Consider the following 16,577-nt stretch of genomic DNA (forward strand, 5'->3'; position numbering starts at 1 on the left):
TATCTGAAATTAATTCACAATAGGTTATTTGACAATGATGTAACTGACTTTTTCCATTATATACTAAATAATCCATATTGTGAATTATTACATCAAAGTGAATATCGCTCGACGTAGTGTTAAACAGACTTTTGCTAAGGCATTTCCACCACAAACCACATGATATTAAAAAAAAAAACAAGTAACAATGCTAACCACTAACAGGACAACGTTGAGGAAAAAAACAACTAAAATTAACTCCGTATAGATACATAGAAGTTGACATATTGCGCTAACTGTCCGACTGGTGCGGATGTATTGAATAAGACGTAGCTTTGTTTTGCATTAAATATGACTATTGCACTGAACGGTAAAGTATTTTTTTGTTATATTTTAATTTCAAATCTTGGACTATAAGCGGATAGGTAGTGCGATAGCGGGCGTGTTCAGGGGGCCCTAGTCGAGGATGCAACATCCTCTGTAGTACAGCATGACTCTTTAGAGGTTTCCTAATATTTATGGAATTTAAGCTGGGTTAGCAACTGATTGATTGTAAATATGGTACATAACATAAAATTTATTTGTCATAAGTTCTTTGTGTGTATAATATATACAATGCAATGTCATTTAAACTTGTGTATATATACATCCCTAGTAGCCTCATTTTTTATCACATAATAAAAGTGCACGATATTTTACTACTACGATAAATTTATTCGTATCCTTTTATAACCGAAACTAAATTTGCGAGAATTTTCGTATCAGTAATATATTTAAAATAATTACATTTTCTATATATCTGAAATGTTGAAATTTCCAAACTAAAAATCGATTCCAAACTTAAAATAAACTTAAATTTTAATAAATGTTCAAATTTTTACTTCGAATTACTTGACAATATTCATTTGGATTAATCTTTCGATCGGTCAAAATATAAATAGCTTTTTAAATATAAAGAATCATAAACAAAGAAATAAAATAAAACAAAAAATAATGAAAAAACCTTTACTATGTAATAAATAATTCCTAACAACTGTTAGTGTAGGTAGAACAAATATAACTCTTTGTTCATTTAATATAAGAGATTATTTGGTCTCTATAGTGAACACTCTGGAATAATCCATTCTCAGCAACAAACATTACTTCATCAAATATTAATTTTGGTACTTACGTATTAACGCCACCGCCAAAAAGAGCCAATATAGGTGAGGTTAGGTTTTATTTTTTATTATTTTATGTATAATAAATAAAGAAATAAAACCTAACCTCGCCTATAATGGGGCAGAATGTATTTTTGCCGCGTTGACGTTAATACGTAAGTATCTTAATTATATACACATAAAGCATTATATTATATAAAAAAATCAAGAACGGCACATTCATTCAATTAAAATTTAAATATTAGTTAAATTATTTTCAGATTCATTCAAAATAAATTTTATATTTTATTTATCATTAAGTGACTTTAAACAAACACTACTATTACACTTAAAATGAGCTCTTGTGACTGTTTGCATAAAGTGGATCATCATAGTGTGCGTTTCTATGTGTTATGAACAGGCATTTGTTATTATATGATTAACGATAAACGGTAATTATCAAATATTTCTTAGCAAATAACTTAAATCGAAAATATTTTAACTTTGCCTCTCTGAAGTTGCAGCAAATGGTCAGTAATTGTTATACTCTTGTAACTCATACTTTTAAACCATTAATATTAATAAATGTGATATATTTGAATATATCACAAATATAGTTATGCATAACTTTGTAGAGGCAATGAGAATAATTAGCAAGTGGCAAAATTAAAATATTCGTATTGTTTGTTCTGATAAATATTTTCATAAGAAAAAAAAATGTGTTTATAACCAAATAATCAATTAATGTTAATTTTTTTTTAATAATACATCTCCAGTTAAGAAATATTGTTTTAAATATTACTTACAAAGTTATGTTATACATTTTCTTATATACATCTAATAATGTTAATGTAAAAATCAGTCTGTAAAAAAAATGCTTTAATGCTACACCCTTCATATGTTATAGAATTTAAAAAAAACAATTATTTATTTTTTAATAACAAATATTGTTCTGAATGTTGCCAGTGATTAAAAAGAATAAATCATTTTACATAATATATTAAGATATATTTATCAAATTTCTTACAAATATATTTTAGTGCATATTTAATTAAAAGAAATTTATAATACCTTACGATTACAGCCAGCTGTAGTCCTTTCAGTAATAGTAATTTAAAAAAAAAAAACAATTAATTACATCATTGCCGTCGAATATCTTACTCTAAATAAGCCTTACAATTCTTAAACAATAGAAGCACTTTGGATTAATATCTTGTATATGTTAACTTACATTAAGGGACGTAAAATATGAATAGTTTGGGAGAACAAAAAAAATAATATCGAAATACACTCTGTGGTTACTGTTGTTTTTAACACAAATATAAATATAAGTATCTGTAAGTAAAATATTATTTTGTCTCTTAAATCAATATGAAGAGATAACCAAAATGCAAATAATAATCGGAACAGATAATTACTATAATAAATGTAATATGTATTTCTACTATAAATTTTAACAATTTGTACTAATTACAATATATATATACTCTAAGCCTCTCAAACTTCAACAATTGTAATATCATATGCTGATATATAACCTTAATTCACAAAACCAACCTAATTACCAACTATTAAAGTCCGATTTATCGTAATTTAACGTATTTTTGTTTATATCGATTTTAATTTAAAGTCGAAATTGTTTATGAATTAAACACTTTTTATTGTATGGCAGTTTGGATCAAAATATCTGTAACTGCAAGGGTTCAACTATCATAATATCATGTGATATTTAATTAAAATTTCAATTAATTAATAGTTTATTATATATTAATTTGTCATAACTATTACATATATTAATATTACCATAGTATGTTTCATTGTCAACTTGAATAAAATTATATTCAAACATTTTCAATTCCATTATTATACCTTGCAGCAACAGATGTTTATTGAATATTAATAAGGCATTATTATATCAAGTGTAGTTAAGTTATTGAGTCATACTGTTGTGTTTAATTGTATCATCTTGTCTATTTATATGTTATAAGACACGTCGAACACACAATTGCAAATATATTGAATATATTTCGAATATTCAGAATTAAATATGAACTGTATATGACCTAGTTTTCTTTATCTTATAAAATAAGTTAAAATCAAACTAGACACAGTTTTATTATAGAATACTCCATAAATCGCAACAGAAAAATGTCTCTCATACAAAGTAACACTTTGTGATTAAGGAACATTTATACTTATATTGAGATGTCACTAAGGCGTGGCAAAGGCGGGGTATAACTTATCACAACACGTCACTTTAACACCACACTAACTTCAACTGTTAAATTCACTTCCCAACACGTACTAGAACGTTCCAGAACGTCCCGATGTACGCAAGTAGTCGCTACATGTTCGACCAAAGAGCGAGAGATACAATATCGGGGCAGAATATTGAGAATGAAATGCCAACTACAATTCCCGTTACTAGTGTGGCTCCTCCTATCATACCAGCTGTTGAGGCATGTTCCGGCGCCACGGTGCTGCAACAATTATTTTGATAATTATTATTTTATTTTTATAGAAACAAACAGATATTTTATAACTTACGACAAATTAAATAGTTAATTTACTGTTTTTCTTAATTATTGATTACTTTTTCTTTTCGCGCTATTTAATCTACCTCAGTTTATTTTGTTCTTAAGGCTGTTGCTATTTTACTATAAAATAGCAACAGCCTTAAGAACAAAACATTTTAGTGTTCTTTAAAATCATAATTGATACAATCAAGAATGTATCACTGTTATTATGAAATCTTAATTTACCATGTAGCAATACTTAGGTGCACACAAATTTATTAATGAAATATGCGTGTGTTTTAGAAAAGCGTTTTTATACCCACTTTTAAATAGTGATAAACACCACATAGGTGACAACACTGCGTTGGGTAGTGGGGTATTTGCATTGATTTGTTTGAAATAAAAAATGTTAGTTGTCGTCCGCGGCTTCCCTCGCGTTTTTAGAGTTGGCTATCAGGTGTTAGGTATAAAAAAGTAGCCTTTATCTTGTGGTTCAAGTTTGGTTCATAAGAAATTTTGTCAAATTCGATACAGTAGTTTGGCCGTGCAAACATGGCAGACAGATTTTTGTTTAGCATTTATGATATTAGTATATATAATATATAATATAAATGTATATGTAGACTGTATGTACTCACCCACTGACATACATCATGCCAAGAGAACTGCCATGACCTGAGCTCCATCCGAGTAAAACAGCCATTGCCCAGTAAACCCAGTCATTATCAATTAAAACTGGTAATGTTCTTAGTCTACCTCTTGGGTGGTAGTTGCACAGCAGGAAGAGGGGTATGAAAAGCAGACGAAGACTTGTGAAGAGGGCCAACCAACGGGGACTTGGCTGTAAAATGAAAATAATAAATATTATATTATCACATATTGTGAACAGATTCAATTTATTAATTATATAAGTTTTTATCTATGATTTCTTATTGTTTTATTTGTAATATATAAGCTGAATGTCTACATAAGTGGGCGCCACCGTCATATACATTACATAATAACATACATAATCAGCCTGTAAATTTCCCACTGCTGGGCTAAGGCCTCCTCTCCCGTGGAGGAGAAGGTATGGAGCATATTCCACCACGCTGCTCCAATGCGGGTTGGTGGAATACACATGTGGCAGAATTTCGTTGAAATTACACACATGCAGGTTTCCTCACGATGTTTTCCTTCACCGCCGAGCACGAGATGAATTATAAACACAAATTAAGCACATGAAAATTCAGTGGTGCCTGCCTGGGTTTGAACCCGAAATCATCGGTTAAGATGCACGCGTTCTAACCACTGGGCCATCTCGGCTTATATACATTAGCGCATATCATATACATTAGCGCTGTAAAATCGCCTTACAACTTTGGAAACTAAAAGTTATGTCCCTTGTGTCTGTATTACATGGTTATACGCTCTGCAAACTGGAGCAATGTGCGTTGCAATGAAGCGATAGAATGAATCACGGTGATGAGTAAGAACCACATAAAAAATCTCACAACACATCTCTGGTTACAGACAGTACTTATAAGTTCTAAATAGATATGTAGCAAAACTTAGGTGCACACAAATTTATTAAGAAAACATGCGTGTGTTTTAGTAGAGCATTATTATACCCACTTTTAAATAGTGATAAACACCACACTGATGATAACACTGCGTTGGGTAGTGGGACATTATTTGTAATACATAAATTTATAAGATCATAAAAAGTTATTTTGAGTCTATGAATGATAGATGATTCATGTGTTTGTGTTATTAGGCTTATGAAGATATTACTTTGAATCTAATCGAAATTCATAATATTTGACATTCAGGCAATTTGAGAAGTCCTAAAACGCACAAGTCACAAACAATTTTGTAAAACTAGACTAAGTAGGCTGGCACTCTTTAATAATTTCCTCTAGATTATCAACCTATTATCAAGGAAAAAATATTATTCAATAATTATTGTTACTTACAAATTGCCACAAACTTGCTGTAATATTGCCAATCATGGCTGTGAAATTGAATGTCAAGAAGCATGTGAGTCGTACAAAGTTATTGCCTAAAAATCCTGCTGTCACTGGCTGAATGTCTGTAAAGTAGTTAAAAACAAATTATTGAAGTACTGGTATATAAAAATGTATTAGTTTAAAATTAGAACACGTTTTGGATAGTACATACTTTTCAACCAAACAATATTCAAGATATTTCAAATTTAGGTATAATTCTGCCTTTGTCAATGTCTGCTACAGTTTAAAATATATAAATTGCTCTCATACTATAACCTCAACTTAGTTTAAATCAAAGTAGCAATCTACTTTGCATATCACTTAAGCATAACCATTTTAGTATCCTTTATAATAATAATACAATCAAGTGTCATGATTATTATTCTGTAAAAATCTTCAAATTATATCTCTGATTACGGGAAGTGCTTATAAGTAATGAATGTGTAGCAATACTTAGGTGCACACAAATTTATTAATGAAATTTGCGTGTGTTTTAGTAGAGCATTATTATACCCACTTTTAAATAGTGATAAACACCACATAGGTGACAACACTGCGTTGGGTAGTGGGGTATTTGCATTGATGTTGCAATAATATTATATCATTTAAATTTTATGTAAACACACAAAGGAACAAAGAATGTATGTAAGTTATATTTTAAATCAAATTTGATAATCAGATTTGTTGTCAAGTCTATTGCATTTTATCCCAGAACGAAAAGTAGTTAATGGCTAGGTGCATATTTCCTACGTTTAGACTAGATCTGAATCCTATTATTATTAATCTAAATTGAATTTACTATATTTAAAAAAATGTTAAAACAAAAAGGATCAAACTTACCCGAATGAACTGCAGGGAACACAGCAAGTGTTACGAAGAATACAATAAATATATTGTATAGTTGAACGATTGATTGTTGCAGGATGAGACCGTATGGAGTGCGTTGAGTCGAAGGGCTTGCGTTCTGATTCGTAGCGGCCAGAGCCGGGTTTACGCGAAGCGTTCGTTCTTGTAATGTTTCATGATAGCGGAAAAATCTCTGAAATTAATAAATAACTGTCAGATTATGGTGTTGCCAGTTAATGGTAAGCTGCTGTGTTAAATTGCTTGTAAAAATCTAAATATTACTTCATGATAATTATCTTTTTTTTTTTAAATTAACTTCAAATTTTATAAATAACATGTAGCAATACTTAGGTGCACACAAGTTTATTGATGAAACCTGCGTGTGTTTTAGTAAAGCAATATTTTACCCACTGTTAAAAAAATATGGCAACATCATTCTAATGAGACCATTGCGTTGGAAGTGGGCATAATATGCAAAGAAATTAAGAAACAATTACTTACGTTCAACGGCAGAGCGAAATATGTATCAAAGCAGATCAGTAAAACGAACATGCCCGCAATGAAATAATATATTGCTGATGTCCTGTAGCTCTTTGTAAACACATCTGAGGCCCAGTTGATGAATACGACAAGGGTACCGCAGATATTGGAGCCGAGGACGACGGCACCTGTGTACTGCGGCGGTAGACGAGCTGCCACTCCATACACTGAGTTCTGGAATATAGCGTTGAAACCTGAAATTAAGCATACGTTTTTTTATAATTCTCCAATATATTACCGATTCCTGCCCAAGGGATATTATAAATATTTCTTCACGCATAAAATCCTTTAGTATGGGAATTCAGCATAACGGGAAAGTTAATATTTTACATGCTTTCCGAGGCACAGTCCCAATTTCTTGACGTAAAAACTCCAAATTTTATTGCCCCCCAGACATTTAACACAGACTCAGAACTTTGCTCTTAAAAGAACTTGCACATCCGTGGACAATCCGTGAACGTGAACAGCCTTGCACGAACCCCTACCACCAAGTGATACTAATATAACACAAGGCCAGACAAGCAAAATGATTTAAGAAAATTATCACAATTGATTTTTTGTTTTATAAATGTAGCAAAACTTAGGTGCACACAAATTTATTAAGAAAACATGCGTGTGTTTTAGTAGAGCATTATTATACCCACTTTTAAATAGTGATAAACACCACATAGGTGATAACACTGCGTTGGGTAATGGGAATATTTAGTTATATTAATCTGTATTTGGTATTTGTATATATATTTAAAAAAATAATAACGTAATAACTAACCATTTAAGAAGAAAACGGATATCATAGTAAGCCAAAAGAAGACTACAGGCCATTGTGAACTGTCGACCATAGCAAGGACAACAGTAGCCACGAATATGAGTACTTCTATGCATAGCGACCACACGATCCTCGTTGTTAAATTGCCTCTGTAAACAAACACTTATTTAAATACATCGCATTTGAAAAACAAGAAAAAACCGAGTGCGAGTAGGACTCTATAAAAAACGAAAAAAAAAACATGTCTGTTGTATGGGAGTCCCCTTAAATATTTATTTTACTCTGTTTTTTAGTTTTTATGGTTATAGCGGCAAAAGAAATAAGTTCATGAGATGCAGTCTGGTGACGGACGGACAGCGTAGTCTTAATAATAGGGTCCGTTTTAGTCTTTGGGTCCGGAACCCTAAAAACGGCTTGTAGGAGCCATAGTGTGATATTTTATTGATCAAAACACAAGGAGCGACCTTAACGAAAAAAATAATTCAATCATAAACAACAGCGAATAATTTTATCGTAAGTGTAACATAGCTTAAACTCATACACTTAATATTAATTTTGTAGCAAAACTTAGGTGCTCACAAACCTACGGAGGTTCGCAAGTGTTTTAGTTAAGCATTTTTTTACCCACATTGAAAATGTGATTCTTAGATTTTTTCTGAAAAACCACTGCGTTGGATAGTGGGATAATTTTCATATATATATATACAATGTATTAATAACTGAAAAACAAATTAATAAAAACAAGAAGGCAATTAAATGTATATAACACTAACGGTACTGTTAACAAAACAAAATATTAAATTGAAATAGTTTGTAAAAAAAATATTCAATCTATTTTAAATCTTCCAATAAAATATGGACGGATGTTGATAAATGGCGACACTATTTTTCTAGATTAAAATAAATAGGTAAGAATCTCTTATGATAAAAGAAGCCTAATCAAACCCTCCGTTCACTTACATACTAACTCGAAGTTTTTTAAAATATGTAGGTTTCCTCACGATGTTTTCCTTCTTATGCGGTAAAAACAATTTCCCACAGTGCACGAAATAAATTACGAACATAAATTGAGCTCTTGAAAAATTCAGAGATAGACGCATCGCATCTTAGATAACGATCTTTTTCCTATTAGGATGGTCCAAAGATCGTAGCTTTTCTTATAATATATTTTGACAACTATGATAAATTTCATAGAAAGAAATTAAGACATTATACTACAAAGTACAGTTATTAATAAATTGTATCTTAGAACTTGTATACTTTCACTCATCCCTCCCCTTCTATTACTTTAATTGCTGATAAAAAATAATCGCTAAAAATCGTAAAAGAAACATCAACTCACCCAATTTTAACAAATATATTGAACCAGCTAAAAAGAAGATTAGGCACTTGGCTAGCCCATCCCACGTACGGCATGAAGTCATCCGCTAATGTCGGTGCGTTCAAGAGCTTATAGTTGACGAAATAGTCCTTCGCTGTTATAAACATGTTCCATGCTGTTAGGGTCCCCAGGCCGTGGAGCATCAGCGTGAAAAAGATCAAGTTCCATTTATCCTTTGGGGGCGCCAAATCCATGGCAATACCTGAAATATGTTGAGATAAATATATAATGCCAAATATTTTTACACCACTGGCGATTTTATACCTTACGACGATTACTATTTACTATTAACACTCAATCTGAACTAAAATGCAACACTTAAAATACTTGCAAAAGAACATCGGTTTTTTTTAGAGAGTTTTCGCGAAATTTAAATTTTAAGGATAGATCCTCTAATCTTCGACGTCGCCCTATCGTCCCTGTTTTTTTTATTCTTTTAAGCACACCAGAATAAGCTAGTATGATCGGGTAAATTTTGATGACAGACCTGATTGAAATAAAATATACGTTAAACTACATCAGTCAGCTACGCCGAATCATACCTATTGAATGTTCCTAGTCAAATCTCTAAGCTCTAATCTCTAATCTGACAAATCTCGTTACAAAAAATTTCATCGCTAGTATATAAAAAAAAAAAACGATTTTAATAATATACAACACAAAAATATCTGTTTAAATCAATTTAAACATTGGAAGCAAATACTACACCAAAACCATATCCAAACATAAATGAAAAAAATCAAACTACGAGTATAAGGTTATCTTGTCGCAATACTTAGGTGCACACAAATTTACTAAGAAAACCTGCGTGTGATGTGACAACAGTCTCGTTAAACTGGTGAAGCCACTGCGTTGGTAGTGCGAACTTCGTTTTAATTGGTTACGCTTGTCTGATATTATTTTATTACACATTACAATATACTTTTCAAGAAACTTAATTGAAACTGTAGTATATCCATCTTCATTTATTTCATTGCGTTCTAGTTCAGTTAATAATGTTTTATCCAGCATTCAGACGATTGGTTATAAAATTCTAAGACATCAATTGTCTCGTCATGTGTATTGTCAATAAGTAATCAAGTAATTAAAGGTGAACTATCACTACTGCTGTTGGTTATATAATATAATCTGTGTTATGAAGAAGAATATACTTTTCCAATGACATACTTATACGAAATCTGCGACGACCAAGCGAGAAAATAAAAAAAAATAATAACAATTTATTTAAATAGAAAAAAAAACGTCTAATTCGTATTCAGGTGACAACAGCAAAATCTAACTATGAAAAAGTTTATTTCTTTCAATAGCCGACGAACTTCGCAATAAAATAATAAATTAAACATCTTCTAGAAGTATGTCAAGGTAATATTTGTCGGCATCTTTGATCATATACGTAGTACCTAATACATTCAGTTTACTAGTTTCTTAATACTGACAAAACTGACGAACATTCTGTGCGAAGAATAAAATTTCAGCTAAGCTCGGTTCAGTGAAAGCGGTTTAAAATTCAGATGCAAAATTTAACCCACATTTGTGGTGGACATTTACCACGTGAAGTTAAACAAAAACTAGTAAAAGCGTAAATTTATTCTGGACATCATCTTAATGAGTGTATTTAAGTAGATTCAAAATTGAAACCAAATGCAATAAAAAGTTTAGGATAAAAACGTTTCACATAAACAAAATTTAGTATTACTTATACAAAATTCGTTATGGTTTTTCTGATAAAAATACTTTAAATAGTCCATTTATTGAGGAAGGTAAGTGTAATCCATCACGGTTCAACTCATGAAACCATACGGAAGTTAGTATTGCATAAATTATGAATTCATGTAATACCCAAAACGACGGTTCTCGAATAAAACGCTGTAACTAGAAATTTATTGTCCAAGCATGGCGCGTAATGAAACATTTTTCACTGCAATGCGTGAACTTGCGGCCATTCTGCCGCAAAAACTGCTATACGGCTAAAAGTTTCTAAATTAAACGTTCCAACCCGGCCCCTTATTTTTACGCGGCCACATTATAACATATCCTTTTGCCTCACGAAACTGTAAATCACTAGACCGTATGTTTAAAATCGGTTAATTCTAGTTTTGTGCAAGTCCGTCTTGGTAGGTACCACCCACTCATCACGTATTCTAGCGCCATACATAGTATTGTTGTACTACGGTATGAAGGGCGAGTATGTAATCAGAAAAACAAGGGACATAACTCCTTAGTTCCCAATGTTGGTGGCGCATTGACGAAGGAAGACATAGATAATATTTCCCACAGTACCAATGTCTTTGGGTGGTGACGACCTACCAATATTGTATACAATAGAACTAAGACAAATTGCTGTTCTAATTGAGCTTAATAAAATTGACCATCCAATATAATTTTTCTAGTTTTTCTTCCCATGTAATTGTAAATAACCTTCTACAAAGATATCCTAAAATATATGTACAACTTTAAAAAAATATATCAAAAATAGTCAAATCGTTTATATGATGAATGAAAAACAAGTCTAACAATGTGATTATTACAAAATTTTCAAGAACCTCGTGATAGTAGCGGTTATACATAATGACATACATTTTAAAATGTATGAGTAATAAAAAGAATGTACGTGTAATCATATCCTTTCGTTTAATCGTATTACAAATTAACAAAATCGTTCGCGCTAATACGATTAACGTAGTCTTTCAACACTTCTCTTTGATAAACGGAATCTAAATAAAGTTCAACGCGTGGGTTTTTGAATGTTGATGTGCACAACTACATGCAAAGATATATATATATTTAATCATCATATTACGTGCCCTTTAATCGTGATATTGATAACTTGTATAATCTATGGTTCTATAATAACTTTGCGTCGTTTTTTTTAATAGAGATACTTGATTGATACTTTACTTCTTTAATGGTAAGGCAAATATTTAATAACCATTTTACGCTACCACGTACCATATTAATTTACGTTAACAATGCCCTACGCAGAATAGAATTTGAGTTATGTCCTTGTTATTAAACTGGCTCACTCTCTTAACATACCTTTGTGAAACAAAGCTTTGTTATTTAACGGTAGAACAAATTAGTGATCCATTTTTTTAGTTTTAATTTAATATTTTATCTTTGTTAGATTAGGTTTTTTTGTGTATTATACCTGAACCATACAGCCTCTTACAGTCCAATAAGATATCGACACATTAAAGTTAATTCCAAAAAACGTGTTTATTTACATATATGCATATGAAATGTATTATTTAATATTAAATTTTATTTAAATTAATATTTTTGCTTTTATTATAATTAATTTTATGGTAAGATACAGAACAGACAGACAGAATTTCATACTGATAATTTTATACTAACAAATTGCTTTATTTATACCTCGAAACGAATCGAAATACTTTTAAGAAAAAAATATCTCAATTTTTTCATTTAGAATTTAACTTTTGTTGAATATTTTGCTCTAATGATACTGTCCGCTTTTATTAATTCGCTATAAAGTCGTTTGAAACTTCAAACAATGAAACAAAGATCAATGGACTTAATTCGATACAGAGAATAAACCACACTGTTGGTTCGATTCAGAAATTAACCACAAATAATTCGACGCAGCTAAAACCATTCTACGTCCAAGAACGATTTCCTAAAATTCCCAGCAAAATATGAAAGTATAGTAATTGTAAATTTGTACACCTTTTTCTAAATAGTATAAGGCTTTAGTTTTTCATATTTTTTTACTAGCTTTTATTAAACTTACTTAGTATGTGTGCGCATCTGAATTTAAAGAATTCGCAAACACTTTGGTGCTAGAAACATAAAAAGAACATCTCAAGCAATATATGTTGTTATAAATTATACCAAAAGCCTTTTCGGTACCATTTTTTTCCACATATTTATCTGCGGATGATTACCTTTTAAGTTGAGCGTGTCATTGGGCAGGTTAGAACCTTCCCACGCGGGCGTCAACTTCACTGGCTCGTTGCGTAGGAAAGGCGCCTTCTCGCCCTCGCTAACATCCCAACCTGCAAACAAAATTTTTTATTTAAAATCCTGCATACCTAACATATTTAGATAAAATGTTTGATGAACATATTTAATCAAAAATGTCCTATTGGCAGTGCTCGTTCCAAAATTATACTACAATAATTAATCAAAATATCTCTCAGGTTTTGGTTCTTTCTATATAGAAGGACGATTTTGAATTTGAATTATAAAGCGTAGTGGGCAAATATTTTACGTTAAATAATACAGCGATAAAATAATATGTCAGAATAAGCCTACGTCCACAATAAGGCTTTAATAAATAGGACAAATGCCGCGACCAGATGCTGCTACTCTAAGAAAAGCTTTCTCGAGACATTATTCTGTGCCGAGCACATTATAAATTCAATAAAGAGTATACAAGTGAATTGAGTTTAGGCAGAGATAAGATCATGGCGAGTAATGTTATAAGGCAAGTCTTCCGACCGACTACAAAGCTTATACGCTACCAAACGTTACGTCAAAGACTACATTTCGGACGCTTGAAATTCCGATAACTCACTCTTCACATTCCACGACAGCCTCGAGTCAAAATTTATGAACTGAACAAAATTTTAAAATATAATAATAAAAACAAACTCCTACGAGATACGGAACCCAAATAACCTATTTACTTACTACTTGTAATTGTAGTTGAAATAAAAAATTAAATAAGAATACAACTGTTAATTGTTTGCTAGTTATAAGTTTAGTTTTGACTTTGTTTTATGTAAAGTTCAAATACGAGAACCTTGCTGCGACATTTATTGTACTGGTATTGCAAATGTGGCGAAATATAAAATGATAACAATTAATAAACAGTTCTTAATTATTAAAAAAAATAATGCTTACTTTATATTTTAAGATTGTTTAATTTTTTCCTTAATATCAACGCGTAGTCTTAACAACGATATTTGTATGAGGTAAAATCATTATTTTTCTCGAGTCAAATACATCAATTAAGTCGCACAACTTTTCCAGAGGAAATTCCATTTTATTATACCGTTCAATTTCGAGCCACCAACAATGGGGTATTATCGCAAGTTTCGCAGTAAACCTTTTATATTTATCGCCTATTAATTGGTACACTCGAGTTCAGTCGCCAGAGTTCAGAACGTAGTCAATACTAAATGGCCTAACTCATTATGGCGCCATACTATTTTCATAAAAATAAAAGAAAGTGCACCTTTTTAAACGTTATTTATTTCGCTTGCCATTAACCATAAATAAAAAAAAAAGTAAATCAGAACAGATCGAGTACATAAACTCAAACGATAAAATGGTAAAACTGCCGCTAGTTACGGCTACGAAGTACGAGTTACGGCTAAGACATAACCACCTAATACCCCTTGCATGAAAACATGGTAATAAGTCTGAGTTTCTAAACTCTCGCTCTGGGATAAAATTTTATAACGAACTGAGGTAAGTTAAATTGAAAATACTAAATTATACACTGGATTTTTAGTTCATATACGACCAAATCGGTCAGTCATCCGGGCAAAGTATAAAAATTAATTGACTGGGTTCAAAATATGTATACACATGAAATAAATCTAGCGTTAAGAACTTCCCCGTTCATTATTAATTTCGAATCGAATACGAAATTTAATAAGACACGGTGCTCGATTAAGGGTAATAAGGAAAAATATTCGTATGTTTTGTTCCTTTAATTTCAGTCATCATAATCAGCCTGTCTTAGTCCACCGCTGGGTATGGGCCAAAACACGCCACTGAGATCTTCGGGCTTATTTCAGTGAATAGAATATAAAAAAAAAACTGATTAATTGGTTGTAGGTATTATAAAGTTTTTACTACCTAAGAATTACTTAAGCGATCCTATGAAATTTATCACAAATTAATTATTTATACAATAATTTAACGCAAAACTTATCAAAGGCAGTCTATTTATCATACTTTTTGAAGACTAAAAGTGTACCAAATCCCGTATAAATCAACAATGGCTGTAAATATGGATGGTTATTCCAAATACCAATTTATCCTATAAGCAGTATAAAACGCCGAGTATACAAATATTCAACATTTTCCACGTTACAGCAATTCTAAATATTTACCTACAGCGACACATTTTAACATATACAATTTACAGACGCGCGAGACGTGTTGAGCTTATAATATGAGTTATGTTCACTACACTTATTTTCTACAATCTTTTTACAAAAAAAAATAGTTGATGGCTCCATACTTATGTATATGGTCTTTTTTTTTTCTTTCCAATAGATATATCAATATAAATAATCATCTATCAATACGCTGCCAATCGATGCCAATGAAATAATCACAATTATTGTTGATTGCTTTTTTGTGAGCAATTTGTTTTTTAAACAGCATGTACTTTATCTAATTATATTCAATAGTTATTGCAATTATTCAAATAGTCATAAATATCAACCAGTGGCAATAATGACTATTCAAAATTATCATCGTAAAATGCAAGGCTAAAAACAAAGTTTGTCATACCGAAAAAAAACGGTACGTTTGAATTTATTTCACATATAACTCTCAGTTAAAAATTTTAAATTTACAAGCAACGAGTTGACCAAAGTGAAAACTATTTGGACGTTCCCAGAGCAGTTCTCTGTAACGTAATTATATTGCACATACTAAGGCAAATTTACACACAAAGCAAATTGACGTAATTGAATCTTGGACTGTAATATGACAAATGTAGTCAGTTCATCAATTGAAGTCATCTTACAAAGTTTATGTTACGCTGATAAATTAATATAGTGTTATTTGTTCAACCTGATATGTGAAATGCTTTTATTGCCAGAGATATATCTGCATTCACACACTTTTAAATAACATGAAGTATCCATCTATCGAGTTGTTTGACATTCAATCCTAACCCATTAATAGAAGTAATTTAGGTATGAGTCTAGAACATATACTTATTCTTAATAGTCGTGCAAGGATTTACGAAACGTAAAATATATAAAGCAAAAATATTATTTTTTTGTACAAAAATGGGATAACAATAAGAAAAACACATAAGGATGTAAGTTTCGGTAGATAAGTACGCATTTCTGTACCGTTACACGTTTTAAAGAGACTGCATCATTGTAAGGTCATAGAGCAATAAGCTTGATCAGTTCGGATCCATAACACAACAGCCACAATAAATCAAAACGATCGTAACGAATTTACAGGCTATTCTGAACATTATTTTTTTAAAGTGAAATTGTTTAATTGAATGTGACTCTGCTTTCAACAAAACAGCGCTTTATCACATAAAAATCGAGAAAACAACCGCTTAATTGCAAAAAAATTCAATGATCAGAATAATTTCAAGAAACTCTTGAAGCGTATTTGCGTCCAAGATCGTGCGATTTGACCCTGCTGGATTTACTTTGAAACTGCTTGAAATGTAAAGTATATGTTAATGCTTCA

At 31.0% G+C, this 16,577-nt stretch overlaps 1 protein-coding gene across 1 annotated transcript in view; it reads right to left on the reverse strand.

Moving 5' to 3' along the window:
• Positions 1-968: 968 nt before the first annotated feature.
• Positions 969-16,577, reverse strand: part of Ent2 (Equilibrative nucleoside transporter 2) — a 37,661-nt gene continuing 22,052 nt past the window's right edge. The window contains exons 3-11 of the mRNA XM_026642916.2: positions 13,061-13,171; positions 9,117-9,357; positions 7,778-7,923; positions 6,970-7,202; positions 6,463-6,661; positions 5,590-5,705; positions 4,273-4,475; positions 1,316-3,598; positions 969-1,145 (exon numbers count right to left, since the gene is read on the reverse strand). Coding sequence (XP_026498701.1) covers positions 3,463-3,598; positions 4,273-4,475; positions 5,590-5,705; positions 6,463-6,661; positions 6,970-7,202; positions 7,778-7,923; positions 9,117-9,357; positions 13,061-13,171 — 1,385 coding nt within the window. The 3' untranslated portion in view covers positions 969-1,145; positions 1,316-3,462. The remainder of the gene's footprint in view (positions 1,146-1,315; positions 3,599-4,272; positions 4,476-5,589; positions 5,706-6,462; positions 6,662-6,969; positions 7,203-7,777; positions 7,924-9,116; positions 9,358-13,060; positions 13,172-16,577) is intronic.

This window comes from Vanessa tameamea, chromosome 24, assembly GCF_037043105.1.
Source record: "Vanessa tameamea isolate UH-Manoa-2023 chromosome 24, ilVanTame1 primary haplotype, whole genome shotgun sequence".
Lineage (NCBI taxonomy): Eukaryota > Metazoa > Arthropoda > Insecta > Lepidoptera > Nymphalidae > Vanessa > Vanessa tameamea.